The sequence below is a fragment of the Stenella coeruleoalba genome (genome assembly GCF_951394435.1).
Source record: "Stenella coeruleoalba genome assembly, chromosome: 3".
NCBI classification, from domain to species: domain Eukaryota; kingdom Metazoa; phylum Chordata; class Mammalia; order Artiodactyla; family Delphinidae; genus Stenella; species Stenella coeruleoalba.
Genome location: NC_137148.1, coordinates 32449808 through 32467670, shown reverse-complemented (window position 1 = coordinate 32467670; position 17863 = coordinate 32449808). Strand labels below are relative to the sequence as shown.

General features: G+C 39.6%; 1 protein-coding gene across 5 annotated transcripts in view; it reads left to right on the top strand.

Moving 5' to 3' along the window:
- DAB2 (DAB adaptor protein 2) overlaps positions 1 to 17863 on the top strand; it is a 53060-nt gene that overhangs the window by 22482 nt on the left and 12715 nt on the right. For all 5 annotated transcript variants that reach the window (XM_079917330.1, XM_079917331.1, XM_079917328.1 and 2 more), the window contains exons 2-9: positions 7712 to 7904; positions 9124 to 9263; positions 9967 to 10065; positions 11756 to 11887; positions 12374 to 12454; positions 12888 to 12914; positions 13163 to 13216; positions 13600 to 13662. In XM_079917330.1, the coding sequence (XP_079773456.1) occupies positions 7814 to 7904; positions 9124 to 9263; positions 9967 to 10065; positions 11756 to 11887; positions 12374 to 12454; positions 12888 to 12914; positions 13163 to 13216; positions 13600 to 13662 (687 nt within the window). In that variant the 5' untranslated portion in view covers positions 7712 to 7813. The remainder of the gene's footprint in view (positions 1 to 7711; positions 7905 to 9123; positions 9264 to 9966; positions 10066 to 11755; positions 11888 to 12373; positions 12455 to 12887; positions 12915 to 13162; positions 13217 to 13599; positions 13663 to 17863) is intronic.

The window sequence follows — 17863 nt, the reverse complement described above, 5'->3', positions numbered from 1 at the left end:
TTGGTATATCTACTAAATGGGAGGTGTTCTTGGTTCAGTCTCTATATCATGGGCCTTGTACAGCCTTCTTAAAACACAGTTTTAAAAAAAAGCTGACTCGGGCTTCCCTGGTGGCGCAGTGGTTGAGAGTCCGCCTGCCGATGCAGGGGACACGGGTTTGTGCCCCAGTCCGGGAAGATCCCACATGCCCCGGAGCGGCTGGGCCCGTGAGCCATGGCCGCTGAGCCTGTGCGTCCGGAGCCTGTGCTCCACAACGGGAGAGGCCACAACGGTGAGAGGCCCATGTACCGCGAAAAAACAAAAACAAAACAAAACAAAAAGCTGACTCGTACATCTCTAGAAATAAGACACTAGAGTCTCATTTTAGGATCTAGATTTCTCCTGGTACCAACTCTTATCCACAACCAGCTGTTTAACAGTTAGACAAGTTATATACTCTTCCTTGCCCTCAGTTCCCTAATCTTTATAATGAAAGGGTATGACCAAATTATTCCCCAGGTCTCTTCCAGCTCAGTAGTCTAACCCACTTGGTATTTCTTTAAGGGGACAAAGGATTATGGAAGTTAGACTACTGTACCTCAAAGTTGTCGGTACATTAGAATCATCTGCGAATCTTGAAAATATATTGGTGCCTGCATCTCTTCCTTCATGGATTCTGAACTAACGGATCTGGGTGTGACATGGACTTCAGCGTCTTAAGAGCTCCACATAAAATTCCCCAGGGGGTGTGAGGTAGACCTTCTCAACTGCCAGTGGTAACGATGTAGGCTGAGATTTGACTCGGGATTCATTAGAGCAGGCCTCTCTGCATAACTTAGAGTAGTTTTTATGCCCACAGTCCTGTTCCTGTCAGGACCTACCTTAGTCACAGAAGCCAGAGTTGGACAGGATGTGGCTCTAACAGTGTTTCTTCTTACTAGCTGTTCACCTATTGGCCCTGCTTGTTCTAAAATCGTTTAAACACTTGCTGTGGAAGAGCAGTGTTGGCTACAACACAAGACTGCCTACACGACACAGTGTCCATGAAACCTAGCTGTGATTTAATCGCAGCTGCCATTTGTTGAGCGCTTTCTGTCTGCGAGGCACTGAGGTCTCTACATCAGTCCTTACTGATGTTTATAACAACTCTGCAAGCTGTATTCCCATTTTACAGGTGGAGAAATGACTATTAGATAAGTTGCCTCAAGCCACTGTGCTAGCAAGTAGTGACAGTATGTAAGATTTCTAAGCCTGAACTCTGAGCTGCTACACTATCTCACCTCTACGCAGAATGAACTGTCTGAGGAACTCTTAACTCTGGTCTGACTTGATTCTAAAAATAGGGGAAAATTTTCTGGTTCAGAGCTTTATAGGTCCTATCAGTCCTGCAGCATCCTTCCTAGGGGTTAACAGCAATGGTACGTGCTCTCTGTAAATGCGTAACTAGTGTATACCTCCTTGACTCAGGCATGTTTTGTTCCTGAGGCCCCTACAGCAGCGTCAGCATTTACAAGAAAATCTCGTAAGGACTCCTTTTCAGTGTGTGTTAACATAATCTTATTTCCCCAGTTAAATAGGCTGCAAAAATCTTACTGTCTACTGTCAACTTGGCCTTTGCGGAGAAGAATAAACCTTCCTAAAAGCATAGAAAGTCAAGCAGTTAAAGGAGAATAGCTTTACATCAAATACCAGAAACTTGGCTGCATCATTTCTGGCAAGGTCCCTTATTCTCAAAAGGCTACTTTGAAGATAGTGGTGAAGGCTGTTTGCTGCCCTCTTGGACCTCGAGATCTGCCCTAGAGGTTAATATTTCACATGTCCTAGTTCATTAGCTCAGCTGAGACAGGCATAAAGTTCCAAAGGACAAGAAAGCACATTTCTGACCTGTACAAAGTGCTGGACACTAGCAAAGACATTTATGTTGCTTTGTTCTTGATTCTCCTTAACTCGCTTTCCTGTGTCTATTTTACGTGGCTCTGTCCGGAAAGTTAATTGATATGTTAAAGTCAATGGGCTTATGACTTTGAGACCAGCTGAAAAAATACAGGTTAAAATCAGTGGAATTAAAAAAAAAAAAAAAGTTAAGTGCAGCAGCATATATAGTAGGAAAGGGAACACAGATCATGTTCAGTTTGAGCCCAGCGACTTATTAGTGGTTGATCTTGTGTTACCGAGTCCATTTCAGTATTCATAAAATAGATACACAGTCTATTCCATAGAGCTGCCAGGGTAAGTGTTTTAAGGACTTGGTAGGTTAGGTGTTTGTGCCATCCCCCTTAACATTAAAAACAAGTCCTCTACCATTTGTGGAATGGGGCTACCGTTAAATAAGTTCTTAACTCAAGTTATTCCTTTTACCAGCATTGAACCTGACCAAGAAAATATCTCTCTGCTCAGGATAATAGGTGAAAAGATAGACTGGGAGGGAGGTGGCAAACATGTGTCATGATATTGCTTTAGAACGCTGTAATCATTAATTAGAATCATTGCTGATACCAATACACTCCTATTGGTGGAAAAGGTAAGGAGGGATAAGGAGGCACCAGCCAAATTGGTCCCTACACAAATTTGTCCCTTCTGAGTATTCCAAAGTGATTGCATGAATCACTTTAAGTGCTAAATAAACTATAGCAGATTGTTTTCTAGTGCAAAGGACATAGTCATCTGAAGATGACTCACACAGTCTTCTGGTATACATTTCTCAGAGCCTTCTCAGAAATCCAAAAAAAACGTGTTGCAGAATCTCTCCCGGTCATCTGATTCTTGTGCCATGGAAAGGGCAAGTCCCCACATGGTTTGTATTAAGTCCAAAATCCAAGTTAGATATCTTCACTCAAATGAAGCTAATTTTATTGACTCAGCATAGTTTCATTTACAACTTTCTATTCTATATTAGGCCTTAAAAAGGAGTCAAAAATGATGGCGAGCTGTTCGTGTGACCTTTTGTATATGTTTTTGAACTTTAATTAGTAATCCCTTTTTTATGATAACATCCCTTGTGTGTCTGTTTCCTGATTAGTTTTTGGTCCTTGACCAGAAGGGTCCCTGGGACTAAACCCAGTGAATGAGAAGGACTAGACCTGCTGGTTGTCCAACACCCACTTGTTCCCCTTTATTAAAAAATCCCTTAGCTTAATGCAATCTAGACACTTCCTTCAGCAATGCCTAGGTTTGGGAAAGCAGTCACAGGAAATGGTAGGGCATCTTTTGGCCCCCAGGTCCCTTTTTCACGCCCAAAGCCTTTCCAAAAATCAGTTCATTTTAAAACCTGCCAAAGGTTTTATGAGCACAGCTGACAATTCTGTAACATTGTTGGAAGGATTATGCATTTGAATTTTAAACATTGGATTTAAGTTGATGATTCCTACGGAGGGACCTAAGTCTGGAAGCAAGACTTCTGTCTACCACATGTCAAATGGTAACTTGGACATTTGGGAAATCTGTTCTCTTTAAACCTGTGGAGAAAGAATGTTTATCACTCTGGTACACACATAACTGGATGTACACTTCTGTTAAAATTTTTCGATAAACTTTAATGGTTCTTTGTAAGGGGATTTATTTTTGAGTCTTGGAGCCTATGGGCAGAATCTACCTTCCAGTCATTTCAGGGAGCATGGATACCTTTTAAATTGTATGGCCTACAATGGAGACCTGCCCTTGGCTATTACAACCCACCATACACATCCATTTTCTTCAAGGAATAAGCTAAGATGCTAAAGAAACCTTTTCTCCCTACTTTTTTCTCCCTTGCCCCTTGTAACTGCTCATCCCCAACAGTGAAAGGATATAGTCAAAAGATACCAAGTACCTTAAAATAATCCCAGTGCTGTGAAAAGTTGTAGTTCAGTATCTAACAAGAGAAATTTTTTGCTGTAAAACCAAGGTAGCACCACTCACTTTAGAGCTCTTCCATTTTGGCCCTGTCTGCCGACACCAGATTTGATGCTGGTTTTGAGTTATAAGGTTGTTACATCTTGTATCACCTTTATGACTAAACCGCACACCATTCCCTCCCTCAAGCCCCCTCAAAGTGCTCTGTGGCGCTTCTCAAATTCCATTAAAATACTGTCACTTTAGGACAAAACTTCCCATGTTTAATGAGCTAATAAGTCTTTTCTTCTCAGAAATAATATGTATGCTACAGAAAAGTATGGTACCAGCTTCAAATGTGGGTGACAAACTCTTATGCCAGGTTACTTTCCAGCCAGAATTGGAGGGGAGGAAGGGAAAGTCTTCAGGGACAAATAGGTAACTGGGATGGGCAGGAAAATGGGGGAAAAGGGAGCTATGCTAATTTGAAAAGGGAAGGAGTCAAAACCAAAATGTTTTCTAAAAGAAATGAGAAGTATTGGGGTTTCTATCCAAGAATGAAAGAAAAGAATGTTGAAGATAAGTAGGGGTAAAATATTTGAGTCTCATATATAAAGTGAAAAAGTCTCAATCTTTGTCCTAAATGCAATGGGAGCCCCAAGATTAAGTAGGAAATCTTTCAATGTTATTCTAAAATTTAGGGGGCTTCATCATTTAACAACAAAAATCCGGATTATCCCAATTCAATAAACACAAGCCATGGACTGGAGCTTCAGGGTGGTCATGGGAGCAAAAAATGGTGGGAAAAGGGCTCTCAAAGAGGTGTAGGTATCTGATGCATGCAGTCGGATACCCCCAAAAGGATGAAAGCGAAGTAATTGGATTTGGTCAAGAGAGCCATTAGCAGCTGAAGTTGACTTCCTGCGACTAACGTTAAGATGAACAGTCCTATGAGGGGAAGGGGATAGGAAAAGGTGGAGGGTAAGTGCCCATCAATTTTAGATGTTTAGATCATAAGATGATAACTGGAGGACTACAGGGTCGCACAGAAGTGTTTTCCTTATTTCTAAGATGAGATGAGCCACTGATAAAAGAAAGGGCCCACTGGGGAGAAGGTGAGGATGCAGGAGGATGAATGTTGATGTGTCTCCTTAGATCAGAGCTTATCTCACCTCCTGATATTGTTAATGTGGGCAAATATCCTCTTGATTTGGGATACGTTTTCTGAAATTAAGAAAATGATTATTGGCTTCCTGACATTAGAAGAGTGTGGATATGACAAAGAGATTTATCATGTTGTCAGGAAATAAATCTTGGAACCATGAAGCCAACCAAGGCACACAAAATAGAGGTGGTGTATTCGTTTCCAAGGGCTGCCATAACAAATTACAAAAAACTGGGTCACTTGAAACAACGGAAATATATTCTCGCACAGTCTTGGAGGCCAGAAGCCCCCAAATCAAAGTGTCATTGGAGTTCATTCCTTCTGGAGGCTCTGAGGGAGAGCTCATTCCATGCCTCGCCCTTAGCACCTGGTGGACGTTGGCAGTCCTTGGCGTTCCTGATTTGTAGGTGTATCAATCCCATCTCTACCTCTGTCTTCATATCACTTCCTCCATGTGTCTCTGTGTCTCAAACTTCCCTTTGCCTTTCTTTTATAGTGACATTTGTTACAGAATTTAGGACACTCCCTAAATCTAGGATGATCCCATCTCAAGAGCCTTAACTTAAAGATAATTGCAAATACCCTTTTCTCAGATAAGGTCACATACAAAGGTTCATGGGTTAGGACTTGGATGTATCTTTTTGGGGGGGGAGGTGAGGGGCACTCTAAGTATATAATAGAGCATCTCTGTAGCAAACATGAGGCTTCCCATGTGAGACTCATCATTGTAGTGTTTAAGGAACTCTGGCTTGGGGCCAGACAGCCTGGGTTGGAGACCTGGTTTCAACTTAGCAGCTGCGTTGTTTAAAACCTCTGTGCCTTGGCTTTCCCTCTGGAAAAGTGAAATAATACTGTATCATAATACTCATAGGGTTACCGTGAACGTTCTGCAGTTAATACAGTTAAAGGGCTAATAGTGCCTGGCCCCCAACTAAATCTTGAGTAAATAAGGCTATGAGTCCCCTATAGTCTTCACCTGTAAATAGACTGCCTCCCCAGCCACCTACCAGTCAGGTGTCTTTGGGCAAAATTAACTACTAATGGGACTTCCCTGGTGGTCCAGTGGGTAAGACTCCATGCTCCCAATTCAGGTAGCCCGGGTTCGATCCCTGGTCGGGAAGCTAGATCCTGCATGTTTACCAAAACTAAGAATCTGCATGCCACAACTAAGAAGCCTGCATGCCACAACGAAGATCCCACATGCTGCAACGAAGACCCGGCACAGCCAAAATGAATAAATAAATATTTAAAATTTTTTTTTAATTTTTAATAAAAAAAATTAATGACTAAATCTTCAAATGAAATAATTCAGATAACATTAATCATATACAGATTTGTGTAATTGTGTATGTATGTATTTTAAAAGACTATTAAGATTATAAAAAATGAAGAGAGCTCTTGGGGGTAAGATGAATGTACCAGCCCATTCATGGTCTTCACAGGATTACAACACCATGAGTGGCTTTTCTTTGCTTTAGTCTTCAGTTCACATCGAAAGTTAACCTTTCCCAGCGCTCTCAGGAGCTGTGTAGAAATTTTCACTCCTGGGAGGTGAAAGAACCTTTTGAAATGTTAGTTTTGACTTCTGTGTGCTAGCAATGACGACTTTTTTTTGTTTTACCTACCGTGATACATAGGGGAGCTTTGTGGAGCACATACCAAAGGGTTCTGAGGATAGTAATACTAAATAATAGCACAAGATATGTACAATGAGACACCCCAAAAATCTATTCTTTCCCTGATATGTGCGTTAGTGTCAAAAATGGATGGCTTTTAAAATACAGTGCTTAGATAGCTCTGGAGATCATGTGCAGAATCTTAATACTTAAAAAATATTTATCTATGAATAAGACAAAATTCATAACTCTGCTCATCACTCTCTATATAGTTACATGATATTTTGAGGAACCAGAATTTTTTTTTTTTTTTTTTTTTGCGGTACGCGGGCCTCTCACTGTTGTGGCCTCTCCCGTTGCGGAGCACAGGCTCCGGACGCGCAGGCTCAGCGGCCATGGCTCACGGGCCCAGCCACTCCGCGGCATGTGGGATCTTCCCGGACCGCGGCACGAACCTGTGTCCCCTGCATCGGCAGGCGGACTATCAACCACTGCGCCACCAGGGAAGCCCAGGAACCAGAATTTTTAATGCCCAATTTCAGATGCCAGTTGCAATCTTCTCAGCTCAGCATTCAATTTATTTAAACTTTGCTATGAAAACTTATTCATCTACGTGTGACACGTTTTGATCCCTATCTTTAATACTACATTTTTATGCCAAAGTTCCGATATGAATTTCTGAGCTAGATAATAACATTATTTTTAAATTTTAATGAGATATAGTTGATTTACAGTATTATATGTTTCAGATGTACAAGAGTGATTCACAGTTTTTAAAGATTATACTCCATTTATAGTTATTATAAAATATTGGCTATATTCCCCATGCTGTACAATATATCCTTGTAGCTTTTTTATTTCATACGTAGTATCAATAGTTTGTACCTATAATCACATTAAATGTTATCAGATATCAACTACTTAAAGAAACATCTGGTAAATACCCTCTTGGTATTTTGGAAACTACAAAGGAAACAGTCCTACCCACTCCCCTGCTGTGAGAGTTCAGTCTAACAGAGAAAAAAGAACAAAATGAGTCTGAAGAACTACGCTCCCAAATCACGGGTTGTGGGCCTATTAGGACATAAAGTCTGGGTTTGCTATGTTATGATCTCATTATGCCGCTAAACTCTGCCCACAGGTGTCTGCAGCAGGTTATGTTTGTTTGAGACGTCTCCATCGGGGATCGCTGGGTGTCACTAAGTGTCTGCTGGTGCTGGAGTTGGCTGTCTGCCTCCTTGCCATGTCTAACGAAGCAGAAACGAGTGCAACTAATGGTCAGCCTGACCAACAGGCCGCACCAAAGGCACCGTCAAAGAAGGAAAAGAAGAAAGGTATGGAGAGGTCCTCTTGAGGCCAATGAGGGGAGCTAGTGGTGGTTACCAGTGACGAAGTGTGACGTTCAAGGCAAAGTAAGAGCTGGCCCTTGCCTTAATTCAATCTCAGCCAAGTGTCAACTTTTCCTAAACAAGAAAGTAAGACTTTGGCAGAGGAGATTGGTCCGATCCATATACAATAAGACGTATCTCTGAACTCTGTGGTTGCACCAATTTGGGTCCTGCTGGGAAGCTTTCATACATCTTGTTCAATTGGGAAATGCAACTATCAAGTATTACATGGTTATCTTTCAGTAACCTATATACCACTTTGCTTTACTGAAGTAGCCGTTTTATAAAAAATCAAGATCTTTATTTTATGACACCCTCTTCTTTTGACCTGAAGTACCACTAGAAAGTGTCAGCATCCTTAATCATTCATAGTTTGAGAATATGCTGTGATTTCCTTGCCTTTCATGTCCACGCTTTAGAAATGGGAATGAGAAGAGAAGCAGAAGAAGTTCTAAAGATGGATAATTGTCTTAGTTATTTCCAAGGGAATTTACCCACAATTCTCTTTCACTTTATTGACAGTTCAAAGATGCTAGTAAATTGTGCAGTGGCTTGTTTTCCTTTCATTAAAAAAAAAAGTATTATCCTCCTTATATTCTTTTTAAAAAATATTTTTAAAACTATGCTGAAGAATATCCCCCAATCCCATCTCACATATTCCCGTAAGTTTCCCATAACTCAGCCCAGTCTGCATCTTTTTTTTTTTTTTTTTTTTTTTTTTTTTTTTGCGGTACGCAGGCCTCTCACTGTTGTGGCCTCTCCCGTTGCAGAGGCAGAGGCTCCGGACGCACAGGCTCAGCAGCCATGGCTCACGGGCCCAGCCGCTCCGCGGCATGTGGAATCTTCCCGGACCGGGGCACGAACCCGCGTCCCCTGCATCGGGAGGCGGACTCTCAACCACTGCACCACCAGGGAAGCCCCCAGGCTGCATCTTTAAGAGTTTATTTTCTCTCCGCCCCAATGCCATACACAGTTTTACACAGTGTGATTTTTTTTACTCAAAGGAAGTAAGGATAAGGGTAGAATATTGCATATTTGATCAATTGTAGAATAATCAAGATATTTACTACTCAGATTTTTAGATCCTGGGGCATATTTGGTCATACCTGGGGCTGATATTTCAATACATTTATAAACTTTATCCTCTATTTCGTTCTTTTCTCAGGCACTGAAAAGACAGATGAATATCTTTTGGCCAGATTCAAAGGGGATGGTGTGAAATACAAGGCCAAGCTAATCGGCATTGATGATGTGCCCGATGCAAGAGGGGATAAAATGAGCCAAGATTCTATGATGAAACTAAAGGTAAAGGGGAAAAGCATACTTTGTCTCTATCTTAAGCAAATACGCAGCAGAGGAAATGATATTAGGAGTTTGTATTTACCTATATCTCAATTATTTGAAAGAAAAACTTTTCTAATCACGTAATTGATCCAGCGGTGCTGCATTTTATGAGAAGCCATGGGTTTGTTTGCATATATTGAGTGCTGTCTAGAGACCTGATTTAATCAAGTGTAGCAGGACCCTAGATGCCTTTTCCTTTGAGAAGACCAACTTTCTGAGCCTGGAAGTATTCAGGTAAAATTCAGGAGTCGGCTTCGAAACTGGTGTTCTTTAGTGTTAGCCCTTTGGTTTTTTTAAAATTTTAAATCCTAATATTGCCATGCTGTGAAACTAATTAAGGAAGTAATACTCATTAAATAAGACAAGGCCTAGAAGGAACATCTTTGAATATGTTTGAAGATCTCTGGTCCAGTCTTCTTGTCTTTGCCAATGACTGTTTGGAGGCCAAGGGAATGAGGACTTGTCCAAGTTCACAGAGCTGACTAGTAATTGCCTGGCTCAATGCCTTCTATCTCATCCTGCTGTCTCTTATGAAAGATGCCTAATCCTTTCATAGATGGTAAACCAAGCTGAAAACAAAGCTGATTGCCTTTTAAAATTTGAGAGTCAGAAGCATCATAGCGTTCTTTTAACTAGATTTTTCTTGTTTTCCCAATTTCATCAGGGAATGGCGGCAGCTGCTCGGTCTCAGGGACAACACAAACAAAGGATCTGGGTCAACATTTCTCTTTCTGGAATAAAAATCATTGATGAGAAAACTGGGGTAAGAATTCACTTTCACTGACACCTTTCTGACCACCTGAGTCTGACAAATAATTTGTGACATAAATTTCAGCTCTCCTTTTCCCTTTTCAAAGTTCTGTAGGGAAAAAAAAATTACATATTACTGCACTCCTCCAGAAGTAACAGGCAAAAAACAGATAGGGTAGGAGGTGAGGGGTCAAGATACTTTATTTTGAAACTTTTTTCCTATAATAGATGCGGACCTCAAGTCTATAAGTCTAACCTAAACACTGGTATGCCATGGATATCAGTTAGGTATTTTTTGGACCAAGATATACAGCACGAGATCAACTCTAACCACTGGCTTGTGATGCTATCATAGATCTATGTATGGGTCTCATTTTAATATAAGGTCACGGGTGAACTTACTGGCTAACCAAACAGAATACTATCTGAAACACATCTTCTTTTTTCTCTCCTTCTCTCTTTTCCCTTCCTCTTTACCCCATAGATGTAAGCTTGCTCATTTTTTGGGGTTACTCTTATTCTATCACATGAACAGTCTTGCTTATTTTGTGTTTGTTTGTTTGGGCCTTATCAAAAGCGATCATACTTCAAGTCTTCTGGGACTCTTTTCCCTCTACTCAATATAACATCATAAGATTCATCTGCTTAAAATGTTTTTCATTGCTGCACAATAGTTTATTGTATCAGGATACTGTGGGAAGACCTCAAGTTACTATTCAACCCTTCCTAGAGATTCCCATTATCTAATATGCAAAATCCATTGGTCAAACTTAGGGCTCTGGAACCCTGGTACACGCTCACCCACCCTGCTGTCCTCATGCACTGCTGTCTCCACTGTCCCTTATCTTTTGACTCTTGTTTTCACAAACCTGCCAGAGAATGGTGGCACTTTTCCCACACAAGCATTCTCTCACTCCCAAACCTCCTAAGATGCCCAATCTAAACTTTTCAGTGGTCTTAGGTGCTTGGAAACAAAAGTCAAGACACATTCTGAGCATCTACAAATATGCATGAAGAGTTGAGCCCTACCATCTACTTGAAAGGGTCAAGAGAAACGGGGGAGGGGAATAGCAGGGAAAGCACTGCTAAACCAATAAGCCCTGCCACATGAAACTCCTGTATAATGACGTGGACATCTGTGTGATGTTGACAAATACTTGATGACAGAATCTGGTGACTTCCAGAATGTATTGGGGGTAACTGTACCAATAATACCTAGGAGGGTTCTCTGGCCAGTCTGAGGCAGTCAAAGGATCCTTGTGAACACTCCTCTAGCTTAATTATGCTATTCACTTGAGTTTGTTGAGTTGAGAAAGTAGACCTCCCTGGAATGCTTTAGAGGTGATATGTTCCATCTTCGCTTTAGAAATTCTTGGTCTCCTAATCCTCGGTCCTTCCTTGCGATGTGGCATCACGTCTTTGCGATAGAGAGAATCAAGTATAGATAGTTTAAGAAGGATCATTCTTTCTATTTCTGTTTTCTACTCTTTGTTGTTAGGTTTTTTGTTTTTTGTTTTCCCCTTTTGAGCCCTTCCTAGCAACGATAAATGTAGCAGTAGCCTTCAACCAGGAGTGAAAAAATCTTCAAATGTTTTAGCCTTCTCATATATGCCTTGGTATCTGATGCTTAGTTGTGCTCCAGAGAGAATCTACAGATAGATTCTAGTTTTCTCAATACACCATTTTTGATGTCCCTTTTTTAGGTAATAGAGCATGAACACCCAGTAAATAAGATTTCTTTCATTGCCCGTGATGTGACAGACAACCGAGCATTTGGTTATGTGTGTGGAGGGGAAGGCCAACACCAGTTTTTTGCCATAAAAACAGGGCAACAGGTAAGCTCTAAGCCTTGAGGTATACCTGGAGGGGGACTTGAACATGAGAGTGTGTGTCTCTCAACTAGAGAGCTTACTGGAAACAATTGGATGTAGGAGGACTAAACAGTACCTCAGAGGATGACTATCTTTAATTAGTCTAAGGAATCTTCTTTAAATGTCATTGATACCCATGTAGTGCGTGGCACAAGCATTGTTAGAACGGACCTTCTCATAAGATCATTGCTGATTTTAGAACGATAGTCAATTATTCCCAGAAATCTTGAAAGGACTTGGAAAATTATCATTGTGCTTCTTGTTTTATCTAAGTATTTTATGTATCTGAGGGCTGGGGTGGGAGTGGTGGTGATCTTCCACAAACCAGGGGAGGGTAGGAAGGAGCTTTAAGAGAAAGGAAGGAAACATTACTAATCAGAACTGATGGGGGACAAAGGGAAGAAAATAGTAAGATTAAAATTCTGATAAAGATGCTTTCTCTTGCTTCAGGCTGAGCCACTAGTTGTTGATCTTAAAGACCTTTTCCAAGTTATCTATAATGTAAAGAAAAAGGAAGAAGAAAAGAAAAAGGTAAGTCCTATCTAATACAGGCTCTATTAGACTTAATACAACATTCAAGACCATGTCTGAACATTATGTGAACGCATGGCCTGCCTGGAGTGTTGGCGTCTATGTGGCTCTTCAAAGTATAGAAAGTGATATAATTTTTGTTCTTCCCAATAGGGCAATATTTGGATGTTATAGTTAGGCCCTTCTGATTTCTAGTGCCTGACTCTTGTATTTTCTCCCTATAAACTTCACATTGATTCCAGGACTACCAAGTCCAATAACGCTATTCAAATCCAGTATTGATATGAAAAGGGGAGGAGAATGTAGGGCAGAAATAATATGCAAGACTCTCTCTTGCTTTCTCTTTGTGAACCCATAGGTATATTTATTCCTTTATTTAATTCTCTTTAACTATAATTTACTAAGATCACTGAATTTGTGTCTTTCTTTTTAGATGGAAGAAGCCAGCAAAGCAGTAGAGGTAAAACCGCATCTTTACTTCTCGTGAATTGCACGTGTGATGTGTATAAGCCCTTGTTTGCCACCTGCCCAAGCAGGCTTCCCTCCTAGTTTTATTACTACGTGTTCATGACCCTTCTGGTCATAGAAGATGTACAGTTGAATGACTAGTGCCAAAATCTAAACTTCTTAGCAAGCCAATACACTAGGAAATTAAACTGTGTAGGGAAGACTCACCAACTAAACCTTTAATATTTGCCATCTTTTCAGAATGGGAGTGAGGCCCTAATGAATCTTGATGACCAAGCTTGCAAACTGAAATTGGTACGTATGTGATTTTTTATGATTCTTACTTACCTGAACACGGGATTTGCTTCCTAAAGATGTTGTTAATAAAATCCAGTTGCGACAACTCTTTCCCTAACTGTTAGTATAACATTTATGTCAATATACAAAGTGATCTTTTTAGTAAACACTCTGAATCTAATCCAAATACTTTTTTAAAAGTGTACATCAGGTGGATTTGTTTGGGGACTTGTCTACACTTCCTGACCTAAATAACCTAATATCAAATCTGTATTAGTTAAGTGAAAATCCAGTTGTGACAACTATTTTCCTAAACTTTAGTTTAGGAAACAATTACAACAATATACAAAATCATCTTTTTTAATAGACACATCTGAATCTAATCAAAATACTTTTTTAAGGGTGTTGACCAGATGGATTTGTTTGGGGACATGTCTACACCTCCTGACCTAAGTAGTCCAACAGTAAGTGTCTGTTTTTAAATTTGCAATGTAATGGAAATGACATCTATAACTCAAACTGGCAATTAACCAGAAATCTTGAGCATCTCATTGAAACTTGGAAGGTGACTGCTGATTTTTCTGCATAAAGTGTAAATGGCTACTAGAACAAATTTGCATCTTAAGTCACCACGGGAGCCTATCAGCACTACTTCAGATACATTAATATTGCTTAGAAGTTAAATCTGAGCAATAGGTCAGGCAATGTAGTCCATCTGGGTATTACTTAGGATCAGAAGGAGGAGCTGAATATTAGTCCTTGATGTAAGCCTACTTGAAGGAAACATGTTTGTTAGATGACTAATTGTATAGACTCCTGGCCTCTTCATTATTTTTTTTTTTTTCTATTCTTTCTGTTGTGATTTAGCAGCATAAGCTTGGTGTAAAATAAGACTTAAAACAAGAGGCTCAGTTATATTTAACCAAAGCTTGTCTTTGTTAAAAAAGTTGCTCATCCTTTACAGGATATTGTAGTATATCAAGTCTTATTATTGATTGATCTGTAACAACTCTGTGAGAATGGAGCAGTAGTTTTCTTTCCAAATAAGGAAGTGGTGATTCAAAAAAACTCTCATTTACCCAAGCAGAGGTCCAGTTTCAAGGCTTAAGCCTAAGTCTCAGACCTTCCAAAACAGTCCTCAAGTGAAATTGCCTGTAATTTTGAATGACTTCTTACAACTTATTTTATTTATTTAACAGTTTCTTGAGTACCTGCTGTTTGCAGGGCACAATGTCAATGACATCATGGAGTTTACTGTCTAGCAGGGGGACCAACATTAAAACTTATCACAAAGCCTAACAGTTGATGTTACTTACAAGGTATTTATCCAGTTTAGAGGTTCAGGTAATGCCTCTGAGTAAGTGAGTTTCTGGACTTGAACATAAAAGATGAGAAGGCAATAACTAGACATAAAGGGTATCAGTCTAGAACGTTGGGGAGAATGTTTCTCTAGGGGTCACTTATATCAGGGAATTCTCAAGCAAGCCTCTGTGACCAAGAGGGTCATAGGAATTAAAGCAGCAGCAGACTGAGGACTAAAAGTCTCACTTGCTGGAGTACTGCAGAGAATGGCATGCCTATGCGATTTCACACAAATGCCCAGGCCCAGTGAGACGGGTAGGAGCAGGGACTGCAGACCCTCTTCTCTACCCCTCCTTTTATGAGAATCACAATGCATAATATAGCGCTTAGAGATCCTAAAAAGCCCGCATTAGAGAAGCCCATTTAATGTTCTTTCAAGTAGTGAGTCCTAACTCGTTTGTCTGTAAAACCTTATGTTTGTCTGTAAAACATAAAATGTTTTTCGTAACATTTGTTACCATTGTAAGGATAAACTTTTTGAAATACCAGATTTGATAATCCTGACAGGTCCATCGTAGATCTGAGGTTTTTTGATTCCTAGGCAACTTTGCCCCTCCTCCGTGAGTAGCTCCCTTCCCAAAGTAAATTGACTTCTGAATGACCTTCATTCCAAGTATTACTGACATTGAAACCAGTAGTATATTAAAAGAGATCAAAACACTCAAGCTATGATGTAGAATTCCAGTGGGATAGGCAAGGAGGCACTGACTGTTTAATCTGCTTCTGTAGACTTCTAGAAAGTTCTAAAAAAGGAAATGGAAAACAACACGAGTAATCTTGAGTCTCATTATTATGAGACCTTACGCATTCTAAGAATTTTTGGCTTGTTGAAATAAAAGGCAAGTTTTAGCTAAACTAACAATAAATTAAAATGATAAATACCATCAAAGTGATGGTATCTGATAAGTAAAAGAATGCTAATGGCGCTAATTATGTGCTAGTTAGACTTTGCCAGTGTGTTCTTACATACTGACTCCATATTCATAGGTCACGAAATAGATTTATCTCTACTTGATAAAACCAGCATGTTTAAAAATTTTGAAATCTCACATCAGTTGCTCTGGAAGAGATGAAGAAAGGCAGAAATCTAAATTAGCTAGACCTTATTAGTGGTTCCCTAACCCAGCTACCCTTCCCCCAACATTTATACAAAATAGTTTTCTGCATTTCAAGTAAAGCTCATGTTGCAAACTAAGTAACATACCTTAGAAAGTAATTTTTTTCGCCAAACCACTTGAACAATTTTCTTCCACACTGTATCTCAAAAAAAAAAAGGAAAGAAAAAAAGACCAAAAAGACATGATCTCTAACTTTAAAAACTTGACCGTTTGAAAGCATAGTTATTATGAAAAGAACATAAAGTGTGGTTTCCCCATTAAATCTGGTATGGGGATGGGTATCAGGGCACAAAGCACAGTGTCATATATACGTAAGATGCCATGGGTGGGCACAGGTGAAGCTGAAATAGAAGGATCAATGGGAAAAAGCTTTGTAAAGAACCTGAACTTGAGTTGGGTCTTTGAAGTATGTAGGAAAGTAGAGTAGTAGTTAGGCTAAAAGTAAACGAGGTCTCCTGGTGGGTCATTTTGAAAGTCTGGCTAATGGAGATTATTTTAATACTGGGGAGTAGCAGGAAGTCACTGAAGGCTTTGAGTAAGGAGGTCCAGGATTTGGTAGGCTGGAATGATTAGGCAAGATGAGCTACCTGCAGAAGAGCTAGTCTAGAACTTAGTATTTTAAACCTTGTCTGTGCAGACACACCTTCTTGGTTGCCTGCTTGACCCTCTTACTGGAGCCCCTTAACAGCAGGGACTATATTTCATGCTCAGTTCTTGTCTCTCAGGTGCTTACATGACAGCCAAGTGGATGCAGTGTTTACAGTACAGCAGAGAATTAAAGAAATGCTGACCAAGGGGGTGGACGAGAAGTCTTACATCTTTCAGTTGTAGTCTATGAATCAGACTCTTAATCTTGGATTAACAACGACCTCAACCTGAGGAGAGCCTTATACATTTTACTTATAGGGTGACTATTCAGAAGTCTAACATTGTGGTTCCTGTTTGGTGTCCTAAGGACTTCTTCTGAAGTAAATGAAGGAGAACTCTACCAGCTGTGAACACCCAACTGTTCTAACCCAGAGGTGGCTCATAATAAATGAATAAATATTACAATCACAAGCTTTCATAATACATTTTGTCCTACCTTTTGATTGTTAAAGACCCCTGCATTAAGAAGCCTTCCAATCAATTTCTTTGATTTTTTTTTTAAGTTTTTTGTTTTGTTTTGTTTTGTTTTTTAATTACAAGTTCTCTCTTCTGACAAGTTCTTCTGGTTATAAAGAGAAAAGCTGGCTTTTAAAAATTGTGCCTTTATACCTAACAGTGAAGGAAGCCAAAATATAGAATACCAATTAGGTCTGATTTAGGACCTAAACTTTTAAAACTTTTGTTCTTTTCTCTTAAAGCTGAGGAGACCTATTCAGTCTCCCTTTTTATTTACTAGTTTGAGAATTTTATATTCCCTTGAGATCGTCTTGATCATTGTCCCAATGACCAAAATATTTAATAATCTGCCCAGGATAATACTAGAAAACTAACTTCCATTTCAGCTCGACAGTTTTTATTGTTTATATTCTTCTGTGGCTAGCATAGTTAAGTATTTAATTGATCAAAGTCAATCAGAAGGAAGGTCTGTCAGTATGATAGCTATATCCCAGGGTGAATCCTAATTAGTTGTGTCATTGCCCTGAATAAAGACATGTCAGATTTATCAAATTTGCTGCTTTTATGCTGAGAAGAATGTCATATCTGACAATTGAGAATCCAAATAATTAACGTAACTGAAAAATGATAGGGAAGGAATAGAATTTGTAGAGTTATTCATTTAGTATGTCTTTCAAATTAACTCTTACACCCATATCTCCACCTTATACATAAATTAAAGATTAGATTATACATAAATTAAAGGTGACTTCAACATTAGTTGAATTTATCCACTAAGTAGAGGAGACTCCTGTCATGACACAGGCAACACTAAACTATATTATGAAAAAAGGTACAACTATGAGAGGTTAATGTGATATATTATGTTAGATTATATCAGTATTTTGAGTATCATGTTCTTAGAAGGACATAGACAAAAGAGTACGTCCAGAGGAGAGACTAGGATGATGAGAATGAGAGATCCAACTTGGCTACACTTTTAAAAAGATCCTTAAGTATTTAAAGAGGCATACCTGGCAGGCTGTGATGTGAGGGGAAAATCTTCTTTGCCCCCCTAGAGGAAAGACCAATTGTAGGGAAA